This window comes from Xenopus laevis, chromosome 5L, assembly GCF_017654675.1.
Source record: "Xenopus laevis strain J_2021 chromosome 5L, Xenopus_laevis_v10.1, whole genome shotgun sequence".
Taxonomy (NCBI): Eukaryota; Metazoa; Chordata; class Amphibia; order Anura; family Pipidae; genus Xenopus; species Xenopus laevis.
This window is the reverse complement of record NC_054379.1, coordinates 104,647,581-104,662,505: the sequence shown is the minus strand read 5'-3', so window position 1 is coordinate 104,662,505 and position 14,925 is coordinate 104,647,581. Positions and strand designations below refer to the sequence as shown.

The window sequence follows — 14,925 nt, the reverse complement described above, 5'->3', positions numbered from 1 at the left end:
TAAAAAAATACAAAATGTTTATTGGGAAACATTAGGAAAAGGCCTGTTGGGGCACTTACTCATAGGCTCTTTGATAAATAACCTAAGTTTGCCCAGGAGTAGTAACCCATAGCAACCAATCAGCAAGTACAATTTACCAGTCACCTGTTTAAAAGGAAACATCTTATTGGTTGCTATGGGTTGCTGCTCCTGGGCAAACGTAGTGTCTTTTATTACATATGGGTGATGTTATGCGACACATTCACCACCTGACGTTCTGCTAAATCCGTCTCTCTCTCTCTATATATATATATCCTAAAAGGCTTATTATTATAATCATTATCCAGTGAGCAGATGTAGTTAATCGCTTACAGGACTTCATTGGAATGTTTTATAATGTTAATAATGCAGCAGACACTATTTTCCAGTTCATATAGCAGATTATCAAAAATACGTTTTTGGCAGGTTACAAAGTCTGCATGAAGTAGTTTATACAATTGCATTTAATCCAGTTATTGTTAAAGATGATGTACAGAAATGTTATAAAAACAGTCAAAGTGCATTGCATCCAATCAGTGATAATTAGTAATGCATGTTTTTAATTATGCCGCCACACGTGCATGGGACAGGTATTTTTCTCCTCCGTAACACTAAAAGAAACGCTCAGTGGAACAGTGGCACTTTGCAATGGCAGCTCTATTGTGTTCTCTTGCTACTTGAAGTCGTGATACACCCCTGTAATTGGCAGTTCTTGAAAGGTGCAACGATTCAGTTCCTCAAAGAGGTAGGCAGTTCCTCCATATACGTGGGAGGTAATAGGTCCCTCTGTACATCTGTGAGAGATGTCAAATTCTTTATGTTCTCATGTCAATGCAAGGCAATAAATAGCAAATACAGTTCTGGGAAGTGCTGAATGACTTAGGTCCCATTACTCTTGGGAGGTTATAAGTAGTGTTACTGGCATTTTTTCTACATTGTGCTCATTGGTTCATATTGTCAGTATAGATGAAGAGTCCTCATTACCCCCCCAAGTGAGCAGTGAAACAATGGATTCTCCCAGGCTTTTGTCTTTGTGTACTTTACTAAACAATGGTTTCCCATGTCAGTGGGGGGTTGGAGGCTCAGTTTTATTAAATTTTTAACAAAGTATTTTAATTAGTCAAATCTAAAATGAATGGCAGTGTTAACCCTTCACTCTCAGTGCAGGAAATGGAGTGAGAGAGATGACTGTGCTACTGTACTGTGCCTGAACCTGTGGCCCAGTTTCATTATTCATTTGCTCTGAACATTACAAACGGTGACACTGTTACATTGAAGAGCAAACTAAACGTCCATATAGTAACCCACGCTGAAATGCCCACCAGTTTTTTAGCTGGGGTGGTGCTGGAAGACATGGACTAAAATGTTCAACTAAGAATAGCGCCAAAGTGACAAAAAGCATTGAAAAAGTGTTTCACTCTGGAGAAATTGGAAGAAGCATGTGCATACTCCAGGTAGTTAGCTCCCTTGTCATTTATCATCGCTGTCCGATGGGCTGGATTCACGGGGAAGTAGGTGTCGGCGGCTTCTCTCCCACAGTTTGTTGATATTGGTGGTCTCTGTATCGCTGCTGCTTGTAACACTGTCCCTAAAGCTGGCCAAAGGTGGGCGCAATTTTGCACCTTTCACTGTTACCGAGCCCTCTATGGCTTTCCGGAGCTGTAGACATAAATAATATTATGACGCACAAAACCATTTCATTTTCTGTCAACTAAAGGGAAGATGCTAAACTGCTAGATTAATAGCATTTGGGATTTTTACAAGAATTAATGCAAAAATAACACCTTAGTGCCAGACACCATGTGGCCTTTCCCACCATTGCGCTGGACTATTGAGCACTCAACCATTCATTGCATTTTGGAACAAATACAACTATTACATTTTCCCATTTTCCTGGGTATTTTTTTTTACCTCTCTCAATGTCACCATTCCAATGAGCCTCCCTATACTGGTTACATAAGCATGGTCCATTCCAAGCAAAGAAAAAACAGTGTGTGCCTAAGGATGAGACAACAGTTTCAAGAAAATGTAAAACATATAAATGCTCCTAGCAATGTGACAATGTGCTACTTTAGAAATACTTCTTTTGGGAAAATTCATGGATATTTGTGTCCAAAAATTGCACTTTGCACACTGCACTGCTTTGGTAAATGAGCCATTATATCTTACTTTATGCAGTGATGTCCTTTCCACAAGCTGGAATGGTGCAGGATCTATTTTGCAGTCGTTAAAATTGATTGGTTCTTCAAGTTGAAGCTCTTCCCACTCCAAGATCTAAATGTTAACAGGCATTTCAATATTATAAATATTTTTTAAACTATTAGGCGAGGATGCAATGAGGCTGTGACCACAAAATACATATAGTCAAATACAAGAGTCCTCTGCACTCAACTCATTATCAATATATTAAAGACATTGAGCCATTTTACACACATTTTTATAAATAAATCTCAGATACATTAGTATATTACCGCCATACATAGAACTACACCAAAAAACGTGCATACACCACATTTCTTAAAGCCTATTGCTAACCCAATTATATATTACACATGAAAAACCTATGAACAACCAACCTGTCCCAAATGCTTTAAATGAAAGAAGACCTGAAGTATGCAGTATGTATGTAGTATGTATGTAGTAACCACTCACCACCCACTAATTTGGTTTAATAAGTAAGGAAATACAAGTGACGCAAAAGCTAACAATATAGAGGTACCATGAAATTATTTCACAAGTTACCATTTCAGCACAATAAACCCAACTCATACCCATTTTTGGCCATGCAATGTAATGACATAATATCATTTGGCAAACCCTCTAATAAAGTATTTTGTCAGGCTTTATGCCTTTCAGAACGAGATGTACAGTTCCGATTAGTTCTTTATTGCGGTACCAGTGGCTTATCCACCCAACTTGAGTCATCTGAAAACATGCCAAACTAACCTGTGCTTGAGTCATAGTATCTATCTCATCCAAATCTTCACCCTGAAATACAAAAGCCATTTATAGTTGACTCTGAATAAATTATCCGATATCTACATTTATGTAAAAAGGATTGGAGGGTCTTTAAGAAAAGCATGGTAAATTACTAGGTGAAAAGTCATTAGCAGGTTTAGTTAATCTGGGGTACAGTGGCATCATTACTATGGGCTAAATATGGTGTCAGGGTCAAGTCATATACAGCTGTTAGAATTTGGGGGAACAGGCCTGTACAGTAAAAAGGACAGCATTTTCTCACACTTACCTGCCTATGCTTCCACCTGGATTTGTTTTTTTTTGAGGGAGACTCGGGTTCCTTGACACTCTTTTGTGTTAGCAACAACATAGAAAAAGAGAGTATAGGGCTGTAGAGTTAGTATTGTTAATGGTAGACAATAGGTAAAAGTTCAGTTGGTAAATACTGCAAAAGAGAAAGAGACAAGGAGATGGGATATACCATAATGAAAACAGGTGTCATTTACAGGTAGAGAAATAGCATCAATATGAGGGAGAGTGAAGGGCAATTTGTTGTTAGAGGCAATTAAAAGATTCTGACCTCCATGGGTTCATTGAAGTCTCTGGCACAGAAAATACTTTTCAATGCAGTTACGGAGTTTTCAGAATCAACTGCAGAGAAAGGATAACAAAACTTACTGCCCTTCAAGTCACAGAAGAACATATTCTCACTTGATCAGCACATCAGTAATGAGCATCAGTTAAAGATAACATGCTGCACCACTCGATCTCTCTCTATCACAACTATCAATATCTGCTGGAGAGATATAATACAACATTTCCCATAGCTCTCTTGTAACTACCTGCTGGAGGCTCAGTCAAGCTGCTGAGTGTGTGTTTCAGGGCTGGTTTCAAAGGCTTCCTAGTCTCTCCTTTTGGCGGTGAGAATGCGGATTCTTCGGTTGTTATCTGAAAGGAAAGGAATCAAGTAATCAACTTGCTGATGTAAACTTGATATCATATTTCTCTTTCTGTAAAATGCATGGAAAGACTCATTTATGAATGTAAACACAAAAAAAGCATTTAACCACTATTCACAAAGGTATTTGTATCTATACACGCTCCTCTATAAATTATACCTTGTAATTACACATGTTGCCTCAACTTTTCTAAATAAAGTGCCCACAAGGGATCACAGGAAATAACACCTGCCTCATGAAGGTGCTACTAAAAAGGCTCCTTGTGTGCGGCACTATACACTGACTTGTGTTTAATAAATCCGGTACTAGAGGTGGTATGTAATTATTGACAGAAAAGTAATACAAATTTTAAGAATTGCAGTGTATTGCAAAACATATTAAAAATTATTTGCTCAGAGGAAAATGTTTCACGTAGTGCATATTTGTCCCATTAATGTTGTTTATTACAATTCCCAAAAGGGTCATTGTTGGTGCACCCTTTTTATTGTTGTTTGTAAATAAGCCCTGCTACGTAAAACATATCTGGTGCAGAGGAAGAAGAAGGCATAACGCCCCAAATAAAACAGGAACAAGGACATATCAAAGACTTAAGACATACTGGGGAACTATTAGCTACGAGATGATTGTAGCGTTTCTTAGAAATGAGATGCCTGGAACATTAGCACTAAAGTTGGATCTAGTTCTGACAACATCCAGCTGCACACTGTGAGAAGATTCTCAGTACGGCTTGTATTTACAGGCTGCTGTTGCCAAAACGTGTGACCAAAAGGAGTTGTGCTGCCTTACTTCAAAACATGTTTAATGAAGAACGAAACCCATCGCTTCTAAACTTAAATAACCTAATCAGAGAGGACACAATTACCCAACCACATACCCCATAGTTATCTTGTGCAACTTGCGCTTTTCCCTGCAGTGAGTTGCACAGTGAGTTGTGCCTAAAACCACTTTCACCGAGGTACTTGTGTTAAAATGCACTCTGTACACTTCCCTATAGTTTTGCTCGGTCACTCCTGCCTTTTATTCTGAATTGAGTGCTGCTGTACCTATATTGATGCAGGGGAACATTGGAGCTACTCCCATCTCCTGATCAGGCTTTAGCTCCAGGGTTCACCCAGTGCCCTGTGTCTATCAGCGCAATTCAGTTGCAGCAGAAGAATCGGGCGCACATGTCACTTGCATGCCAAACACTGGTAATGATCCAGCAAACACCAGAAATGATGCCAGAAAAACTTCAAAAATATTCAGCGCCCTATTAGCGATGAAGCACATTTGCAGTTGTGTTTATTTTGCTGACTCGTACATAACCACTGTAAGCACAATGCTGTCAAGAGAATCTCCTGTTTACATTTGCAAAGATGCTAGAATTCTGGGAAAACTACACATTGTGGGAAAAGATTTGGTTATAGTGCTTGAAATTGCCATTTGCTCACAGCACCTTGGTAAGTGAACTCCAGCACCTTAACTGTCACTTTTGGCCCAGCGTTGAAAGAGAACTCACCAAGTAGGGTTGCCACCTAGCCGGTATTTAACCGGACTGATCCCAATGTTATAAAAAGGGAAAAAAGATAAATATATAGGAAGGCCGGTATTTTTTTACAGAAAAGGTGGCAACCTTATCACCAAGTGAGACGGTAGCAACCTGGAGGGCAGGATATATTTTCATGATTTATGCTTTTTATGTTGAGATGGGCATCCCTGTGATTCAATAGTGTCTTACAAAGCATTATAAGCTCATTGGGCTGACATTGCTTAGTTTGTTGCCATTCTATTTACAGCAACATATAGTGGTTGCGATGAAATGAAAAAGCCATCAACATGCAAACTTACATCCCTGCATATATGCAAAGGATTTCTGAATATAAAACACCTTCCCTTCTCATGCTGTGTACATTGATTCAGATAATAACCTGAAATCGCACGCTGTTCTCAGTTGGTTTCTTTCCACTAGATTCTCGCTCACGAAGTTGCTGCAGGCGCCTTTTTGAGCTGAGCTGAAACCGCAGAAGTGACAGTAACTGTGAGCGGTCAATGGAGCCCAGCAGGATCATAGACTCTGAAAAGAGACAGAGAAAGAGAGATCTGTTTCACATAAGCTCTCTATATATGTCACTGCAGTCTCTTCCATTACAGGCACTGAAGACCCAAACAAATTAAATGGTTACTTTTGGGGAAGCCTCACCTGTCGTCACTATTTGGTAGCTGGAGTGAGAGCTAAGTTTAATGATTTGGTAAAACAACCATTAATGTTACTGAATGAAACCACCTGAGAGACAGGAGAGAACTGGAAACTATCAATCATCAAAACTGCAGTGAGTCTCCAAGGCCTATTTCGTGCAACTATAATGAGCTCCATCACAAGCATCTTGCCCCCTTAGAACTGCCCTGGAAAATGCTTATTGGTATTTAAAAAAAGAGAGAAGGAAATATACCATATTTTCATTTAATAAGGTATAAGAGTATAAATATGGTTTGTGCAGAACATTATCTGAATATATATTTACAGATTGCGGTTTGTCATCGAATATTCTCAGTAGTCAGGAATGTGAGTATCTCACTCTCTCATATCAATAAATGAAAATGAATATACAGGAGAAGAAAAACACTTTATACACAATAAACCCCCTTCCTAATACTTTACACTTAAGGAATTATTCTTGGTAATTGGTTTATTTCTTTATGAAATTATTATGAGTTACCCCTATATACACTAGCTGGATGTCGAAGGTGCTAGTATCTGTACTCGGTAACATTCATTAATACACTGTAATGGTTTTCAACTCACAGCCCTGATGGTTGAACCAAAATTAATAGATACCATTAGGCTATGTGCTAGGTCTTTATATTATTGCATCGACCCGTGTGTGACAAAATTAAGATGCTCAACATGGAGGAGGTTTCCAAACACAATGTCTAGGGCATGCTAAAATGCTGCATTTTATGAGGGTGCATATATTTTTAAATCTCTATTTGGAAAAAATATTTTGTTTCTAATTTTATTTCTAATTATCTGTTTAAATGTTGCTCTGCTGTTCTGGGAACTGTAGTCCAACAACACCTGATGGTTTTATGGATTGGACAAACCGTATGCAAATGATAAAGAGAACAAAACATATTCAAATTGTACAATCAAGTAATTCTGCTAGCCAAATGCCCTCTCTGCCTTGGCCATATACAGTCAGTATAAATGTAGCCTACTGCTGTAACAATAACAATTGTGCACATTTTTGTTTACCTACTGGATCAAAAGGTTTACTTCCAAAAGGTTAACAGTCTCTTTTCACCTTCTTTACCATGCTCCTCGGCATACAAGATATCTGCTCTTATTTTTGTCTGGACACTCATTGGCACAGTCCCAACTAAAGGTACAATTGGATCATATTCTCTGCAATACCTTGTTCAAGACATTCCTTGTTAAAGCACATTGCTCCTATATATCAATATTCTGCAAGGAAGGGTTAGTGCTGAAAATCATACATCTCATTAGAGTTCAATAAAAGTCCCTTGTTGCTGTGGTGACCAGGCATCCACAGTTGTCATGGTAACAAGAAAATTGGTTGGGTAAGTGAAAAACAAGATCTGTACTGTAAATGTGTGAGCGAGAGACAATGTCATTTCTGCACTGTATATGGGGGTGGGGGCATTCTATGACTGCAGATGCAGGGGGGGGGTCGTCAGGACTGTTTAATTGCTTGAGCAAAAAAAGTTTGGTATAATGAGGAATTATTCATGTTCTTATCCAACAAAATGTCAGAACTAAGGGAACAGGCTTGAAACGTGTGTGTTATGCTAACCAATATCTAAAATTACATCTTCAATATGAAAATTTGAATATTCATTTTTATAGCCATAATTACTGCAATGAGTAAGAAGGACCATAAGGTTTATTTATTACTGGGATCCAGCCATGAACAATTTAAAACTGGCTGTTTTTGAAGCATATCAGACAGTGTTTTCCCAAATATGTGCACCTAGTTATTCTAAGGCAGCCTGATTTCCTCCTCCTGTCTATGTGTATGGCTTCTTTCCGCTGACTGGAGAATGTGCCCACGCAGGGGATGGCTCTGGCCATTAGTCACAGAGTGCTAACTCAATCTCATTAGCTTCTCCAAGAAATAACCGTAACAAATGCAGATGATTTAATTATCTGCATTATTGTGGGAAAAGATTGCTGTAGAATACCATTTATAACGTCAGCAAGGCTTACTTCATAACCTATGATCCTAGTCCTGGCTCATTCCATTTTCTCCTAATTGTTGAGATTAATAAATCTCAACAATTCAAGTTTTTTTTCCCACTAAAAATTAGAGTTAAAGAACTTACATTTTTCACGTTTTTGGCATTGGGACTTTAATAAATAAACCCCTTGTGTCGGGAAGAAGGGATTGGGATCCCAGAGCACTGGGCTCGTATTTCCTTGGGGTACAATGGTGGCATAACTACCAAAATAGCAGACCCTGCAGGGGTCCCAGGTGACAGGCGGGTGACAAGTGGGTCGGGAGGGGGGCAGGGGAGGAGGGACTGTTCATTCCAGGCTCCCTTTTGGGGTCACCCGGAGCACTCAAGTTATGCTAATGGCGTGCAATCTACATAAGCATGACTCCACTCCATGAAAAGAGGGTCATCTGTGCTAGGGAGGCTTATGTGGTTGGAGGAGGACATTAAAGGACATTATAGACATATATTGGGGGGATCTTTTATCACATAGAATAGAGTTGAGAGTTTAGAGTTGAGGAGCTGAAGGTTCACTTGTAGCAAAAATGATTCTTCATGGTGAGTACAGTGAGGTTGTGGAATACGCTTATGGTAAGAGTAGCATTACGAAATGCTGTAACACTGTATAGTGACCCCATTGTTTAGATATTACGTAAACATTGGTTTATTCCTAAAAATGCATATCCCTCAGTTAAGGAATTCAAATTGCACATTTCATACTGTAGGGGCAAAACCATTGGAGCCTGGGTAACTTTGTCCAAGTTTAATGTAAGACCTAAGGAAATGACTACCTTTTTGGGTACTAAATTGAAAGGTATATCCCTGCCATCTTGAGTTTCCACCCTGTGTAGTATTTTAGTGGATGTTTGTTAAACTTTTTTGCACTTTGAGAAAGGCTGTGGATACCACCGAAATGTCAGATTTTGCCAGTGATTAAAATACTTTTTTTCTACATTGTAAGACCTGCGAGTGTGACTACGTTTCTATACAATTAAACAGGGATTGTTTGTCCATATATTGCAATATATTTAAGCTGGTCAACTACGTCAAAGTCATCCTATATCTGGCCAGTCCTACGCTTAATTTTCATCTGATTCATTAAGAATTCTATTGCTTAATTATACATTTTACACAGTTTGACTAAGTTTTACCTGCAACTTTGTTTTTACAAGCCTGGATTAGAGTGTTCCTTTGGAGAGCCTGCCAAACATTTTCTATTTGGCTTATCTGCCTCCTTGTCCTCCAGGCAAGGCACCTGGGCCCTCCTTTAAACTGGCGAGTTATTTCACAGACACAGTTCGTCCTGGAACACTTTGGCTTCAAATATATTATGTAACTATACAACTATGTGGGATTTATACAAGATAATTTAACTCTTCTTTAGAATCTGGTAGATGTTTAGTATCCATAGAGCAAATATAAAAAGCATTTTAGTACCTTAGATTCCTGTATTCCTTGGCTCTACTACAGCACAATTTTACACAAATTTAATAAGAGAACCTTTTTCCCAATTAAACAGTGAGGACTAAAAAAAACGTAAGAATTTACCATTTTGAAGAAACTTAAAAATGTAATATCTAGTCCACAATTTTTCATATTCACGTAGTTTTACTAAGACAAATAGTAAAAAAAGGAATTCTTGCCTAAAAAATGTTCTGAAGGGTAGAGAACATACTTATTTACCTCCTTGCAGAACAATATATCAAAGGACCTAAATGTAGTCTGTCATCTTACTTCTATTAACACACCAGTGAACAAAGTCAGACAGTGAGGATTTGTGCCATTCTCGTGGCATATGTTTGTGTTGAGCAGCTTGATGACTTAATTAAAGCCCTGGGGTAATCATATATATCTTTGGCCTATAAAAACAGAAACACTCTTGACTCTGGTTGATAGAGATGGTTAATTCATTATTGTAAAAAGTCTATTGATTTCAACTCTTCACAGCCCAAACCACCACTGGCAAGTAGGGGAGACAGAAGTAAAAAATTTGTAGAAAAGTGGGCATTTTGTTTCAAGTTCCCTTAAAGTCATTTTCATGAACTGCCAATATGTTTGGGGTATCATCTATTGGTCTTCTCCTCCAACTTAGTTACCAGGTTTCCCTTCCCCCTAATCTATCCAAGAGGGCTCTGTAATGTCCAAATCCACTGCAAGGGTATAAAGTCTCCATATATACACCAACTCTGGGAGGTATGATGTTTTGTGATAAAAATCAGCATAGTTGTGTGGGCCTTGCTTCATAAACAGATGCTGTCTCCATTGATGCTGGTATCTCAGGAAAATGGAAGTATGGCCTTAAAAAATAAACAAAGTCTTAATAAAAAAACCCTACCCCCCTACTCTACATAGACCCCTCTCCCCCCCAGCGTAATCTTCGGAAAGAGACCGGCGAAGCGGAGCATGCGCAGTTAGAGCAACATTCTGTTTCGCGACAACTGCGCATGTGCTGAAACTCACAAAAATTGCCAAAACTCCAGGATCATTCCGAAGATTACCGAATTGGCTGAAGATGGAGCCCGCTGGACAAAATCTGCACAGGGGTAAGTAAAGAGTTAGGGGCATTTGCCCGGGGGGGGCAGCTAGGCTGGGGGGGTCTATGTAGGGTAGTGGGGTAGGGTTTTTTTTTATTAAGGGTTTGTTTCTCCTTTAAGTCATGTTAATAAACGGTGATATCAAGGAATTGACAAGTGAAAAAAAGGTTACCAGCAAACTCTTGCGTAAAAGCCCTCTTAATCTTCTTGTGCTCAAGAATCAAATGTATATTTCAAGCACTCTCTGGTTTTAGAATGCAGGATTTCACATATTATTCAACAAGTTGCAGAGATTGTAATAATTTATATCAGTCCCTGCCCTGGTGGAGCATACAGTTTAAGGTCCCTATAACATTTATATAACACAAACCAGGTCACTTTCGTCTGTAAACAATTAACTTGCTGGTATGTTTGTAAAGATTCTTATACATCCAGGTCATGGTATATCTGTAGAAATAAGTCAAATCAACTGGACTTGCTGTGTTTCTTCCTTAAAGATGTTTCACCAGTCATTCAACTGGCTTTCTCAATTCAGAATAATTTGTAAATAGGATATTTCTTCGGGAATATATCCTCATATAATCATAATCTGCAAGGATGTCATGAAGTTAGGGGTTGATTGTATTAGCATGATTGGAGCTTTGAAGTGTTATTAAACTTTCCAGGAAGATGTGCCAAAATGTTACTTGTCTTTTTATGTGCATTCACATCGCAGAGGCAGTTAAAACAGTGAGAAACCGGTTGCTAAAAGACAACACCCTTGACAACAGAACAAAACTTAACCCAGAGCAATTATGTTCCTTACTGGACCTATGCCTAAGTAACATCTATTTCAAGTACAAGGATACGTTTTACAGGCAGAAGCATGGCTGCGCCATGGGATTGCCAGTTTCGCCCATTGTGGCAAACCTGTACATGGTGGAAGTGAGAAGAAAAGCCAAAAGCCCTGGAAGCTTCAAAGGAATTACTCTCAGTCATTGGTTTCGATATGTGGATGACACCTGGGTTAAAATACACACACAGGAGGTACAGACTTTCACTGAACACATCAACACAGTAGACTACAACATCAGGTTTACACAGCAATTCCAATTGATTTGAATTATTTCTACAGATAACTTGCTGGTATGTTTTGAGTGTAAGGGGGTAAAAGGAGATTTTTTGTATAACTTATAATTAAATCTCTTTCTCGCTAGGCACTCGGGGGACACAGGAACCATAGGGTTAAGCTCCTCCCTCCAGGAGGCAGGACACTGATAACAAAAAAAAAAATTGCTGGGCTCCTCCTCCTCTCCTCTCTATAGCACTCCTGCTTAACTCCCACATCTCAGTTTGATAGCAAGCAGAATAACAAGGAACTATATACACATAACCAGAAGGTCAAACACCATGGGAAACATATTCCCCTTTATGATCACAATGGAGACCTGTTTCAGGGAGGGTGTCCCTGTGACCAAAGCAGTCCCAATCCCATATTTTAGGGAGGGAAGAAACAAAGACCAACTGCCTGCTTCAGTCTGAACAGACGACTGATTACAGGACCTTCCTGCCAAAACACGCTTCGGCAGAAGGAATAGGTATCAAAACTATAGAATTTTGTGAATGTGTGGATGGAGGACCATGTGACAGCTCTGCACAGCTGATCAGTGGAAGTATCATTCCTCCATGCCCAAGAGGTACTTAATGCCCTAGTCGAGTGAGGTCTGATCCCCTCTGAGGGAGTCTTGTGGGCGGCTAAGTATGTGTGACGAATTGCCTCTCTGATCCACCTTGACAGAGTAGCCTTGGACGCCGCTGTCCCCATCCGAGGACCTGAGGGAATCACGAACAGTGATTCGGACTTTCGTAAGGAAGAAGTCCTCTTTACATATGTTGATAAAGCCCTGACAACATTCAGGTAATGATGGACGATCTGAAGCCTTGGCCTCGAAAAAGCCTACCACTTCTCTGTCCTGTATTGAGGCGGGACCGGTAGCCTGAGGTATTATTTTCTCAAGCTCCTCACCAAACAGTCGCTTGCCCTTGAAGGCCATGGAAGTTAGAGCTTTCTTGGAGCTGAGATCATCTGTCCAATGTTTGAGCCAGAGCACACTGCTACTGCTGTGGCAGAAGTTCTGGCCGAAGCCTGTAGGGAGTCAAGGAGGGCATCGCCTAGAAAGGCATTGGCATCCAAAATCTGGGCTGCCAGTGCAGATAGGTCTGCCTGAGATGAGTTATCTCTGATCCTATCCAGTAGTTCCTAAGCCCAGTCCACCATAGCTCTGCTGACCTATGCCGCTGCGATGACAGGTCTGAAGGTAAAACCTGCAGACGTAAAGATAGAGAAGAAGAATCCTTCCAGGCGTTTATCGTTGGGATCCTTGAAGGCTGCGGCGTCTGGAATGGATAGTGCTGTATTCTTGGATAGACGCGACACTGAGGCATCGACTGCTGGGGTAACGCCCCATTTCTCTGTAAGTGCCTTGGCAAATGGATAGGAGCGAGAGAACCTACGAGAAGGCTGAAACTTCTTCTCGGGACAAACCCATTCCTGCTGGATAACATCTCCCAATTAATCATGAAAAGGAATCTCAGCAGACTGCTTGCGCTGGTGCTTAAATGGGCCCTTAGTCCCGGAACCAGAGCCAGATGGTTGTTCCAGCTGTAGGGAATCTTTAATGGCCCTGATGAGACCCTCAATATCATGAGGGACCTCCCTGTCTGGATCAGGAATGTCCTCAGATGAGGAGGAAGAAATGTCCCCCTCACTGAGATCAGAGAGGCAGATGTCGTCGGCCGACCCCGCAGATGACGTAGAGAGGAGAGTCTTTCTCTTGCTTGACGCATTCCTGTGTTTAGTCTGGGGCTGAGCAGATAATTGAGATACAAACCTGTCCAATGAAGTCGGCACTAGTGCGCACTAATCTGGGCACCTGCTATGTTTCTCCCTGTGCTGCTCCTTCCCAGGTGACGCCGTGAACATGCTCTGGGCTAGGCTGCATGAGGAGGAGGGAGAGAGAGAGGAAATCCTCTTTTTCCCGGGAAGGCGAGCAGGCTGTACAAAATCCCACCGGTGGGACTGAACCACCCCCTGGGCTGCCTACTTACCCTGAGGGAGTCCCGTGAGATGCGAGGCCATCGACAGGGGACATACAGCTCTCCCTCATGAGCCTCTCAGTCTGGCCAACCACAGTTTCTGCCGTCTCGGCAGGTCCTGGGATGTTGGGTGGTCAGCTTGTAACAAGACTTATAAACCCCAGACGAGGCGTCCAGCGATGGGGGCTCACCTTAGACTACAGGATTGTACCCCACTCTGGTCTCTTACCCCAGGTGTCAATCCTTGCGTGGGGCCTCCTAGAGGCCACGCCCTACCTCCTTGGATGCAGGACACTGAAAAACTGAGATGTGGGAGTTAAGCAGGATGGCTATAGAGGGGAGAGGAGGAGAAGCAAGGAGGAGAAGCAATTTTTTTTGTTATCAGTGTCCTGCCTCCTGGAGGGAGGAGCTTAACCCTATGGTTCCTGTGTCCCCGAGGCGGTAAGAGAAAAAAAAATACTTATTTTTACCTGGAAACAGTATAGTATCATGTGTTACTGCTACCTCCACACTCCCTTCCCCATCTCACCTGCTGTCTCCGCCAGAGGTAAGTTCTTCAGGTGACAGTTTGTAAGCAGCTCTTGAAGGTCACGATATTTAGAATTCAGAGTCACAAAAGGGATGTTCCTCAGCATGATGTCCTCCACCCTTACATTATACTTCCTACGTAAATATATAAATATATATGACATTGGCTAAGCCTGATCTTACTGTCATACCAACACACACCTCACAGAATAGATACAGTATTGATCCCTTATTCAGAAACATGTTATCCAGAAAGCTCTGAAGTATGGGATTGCCATTATAAGCAAATAATTCTTTATTTTAAAAATGTTTTTGATTCTTCTCTTATAATGGAACTGTATCTTGTACTTGACCCTAACTAAGCCATATAAATCTATATTGTTGGAAAAACAATCCTACAGGGTTTAATGTATGAATATTTTTTTGCAGACTTAAGGTATTACAGAAAGATCCAGGTCCCAAGAATTCCAGATAACAGATCCCACATCTGTTATTTTTATTTAGTACACAAGTAAATTCAATATTATCAGCATGCAAGAGTTCCAGTTTTCTCTGAATGATATTATTTGCTTCAGGAACAAAGTAACGCATTTATTTAGGACCATCTCTGAAATCTATGAAATTGCCTGGTCTATGGAAGC

At 40.5% G+C, this 14,925-nt stretch overlaps 1 protein-coding gene across 4 annotated transcripts in view; it reads right to left on the bottom strand.

Moving 5' to 3' along the window:
• Positions 1-14,925, bottom strand: part of clcn2.L (chloride voltage-gated channel 2 L homeolog) — a 63,252-nt gene continuing 48,327 nt past the window's right edge. For 2 of the 4 annotated variants that reach the window (XM_041563204.1, XM_041563202.1), the window contains 9 exons: positions 14,286-14,419; positions 5,843-5,988; positions 3,819-3,924; positions 3,557-3,627; positions 3,266-3,325; positions 2,965-3,006; positions 2,188-2,292; positions 1,930-2,016; positions 1-1,677 (listed from right to left, as the gene is read on the bottom strand). In XM_041563204.1, the coding sequence (XP_041419138.1) occupies positions 1,489-1,677; positions 1,930-2,016; positions 2,188-2,292; positions 2,965-3,006; positions 3,266-3,325; positions 3,557-3,627; positions 3,819-3,924; positions 5,843-5,988; positions 14,286-14,419 (940 nt within the window). In that variant the 3' untranslated portion in view covers positions 1-1,488. The other 2 variants (XM_041563203.1, XM_041563205.1) reach the window with 2 other exon arrangements.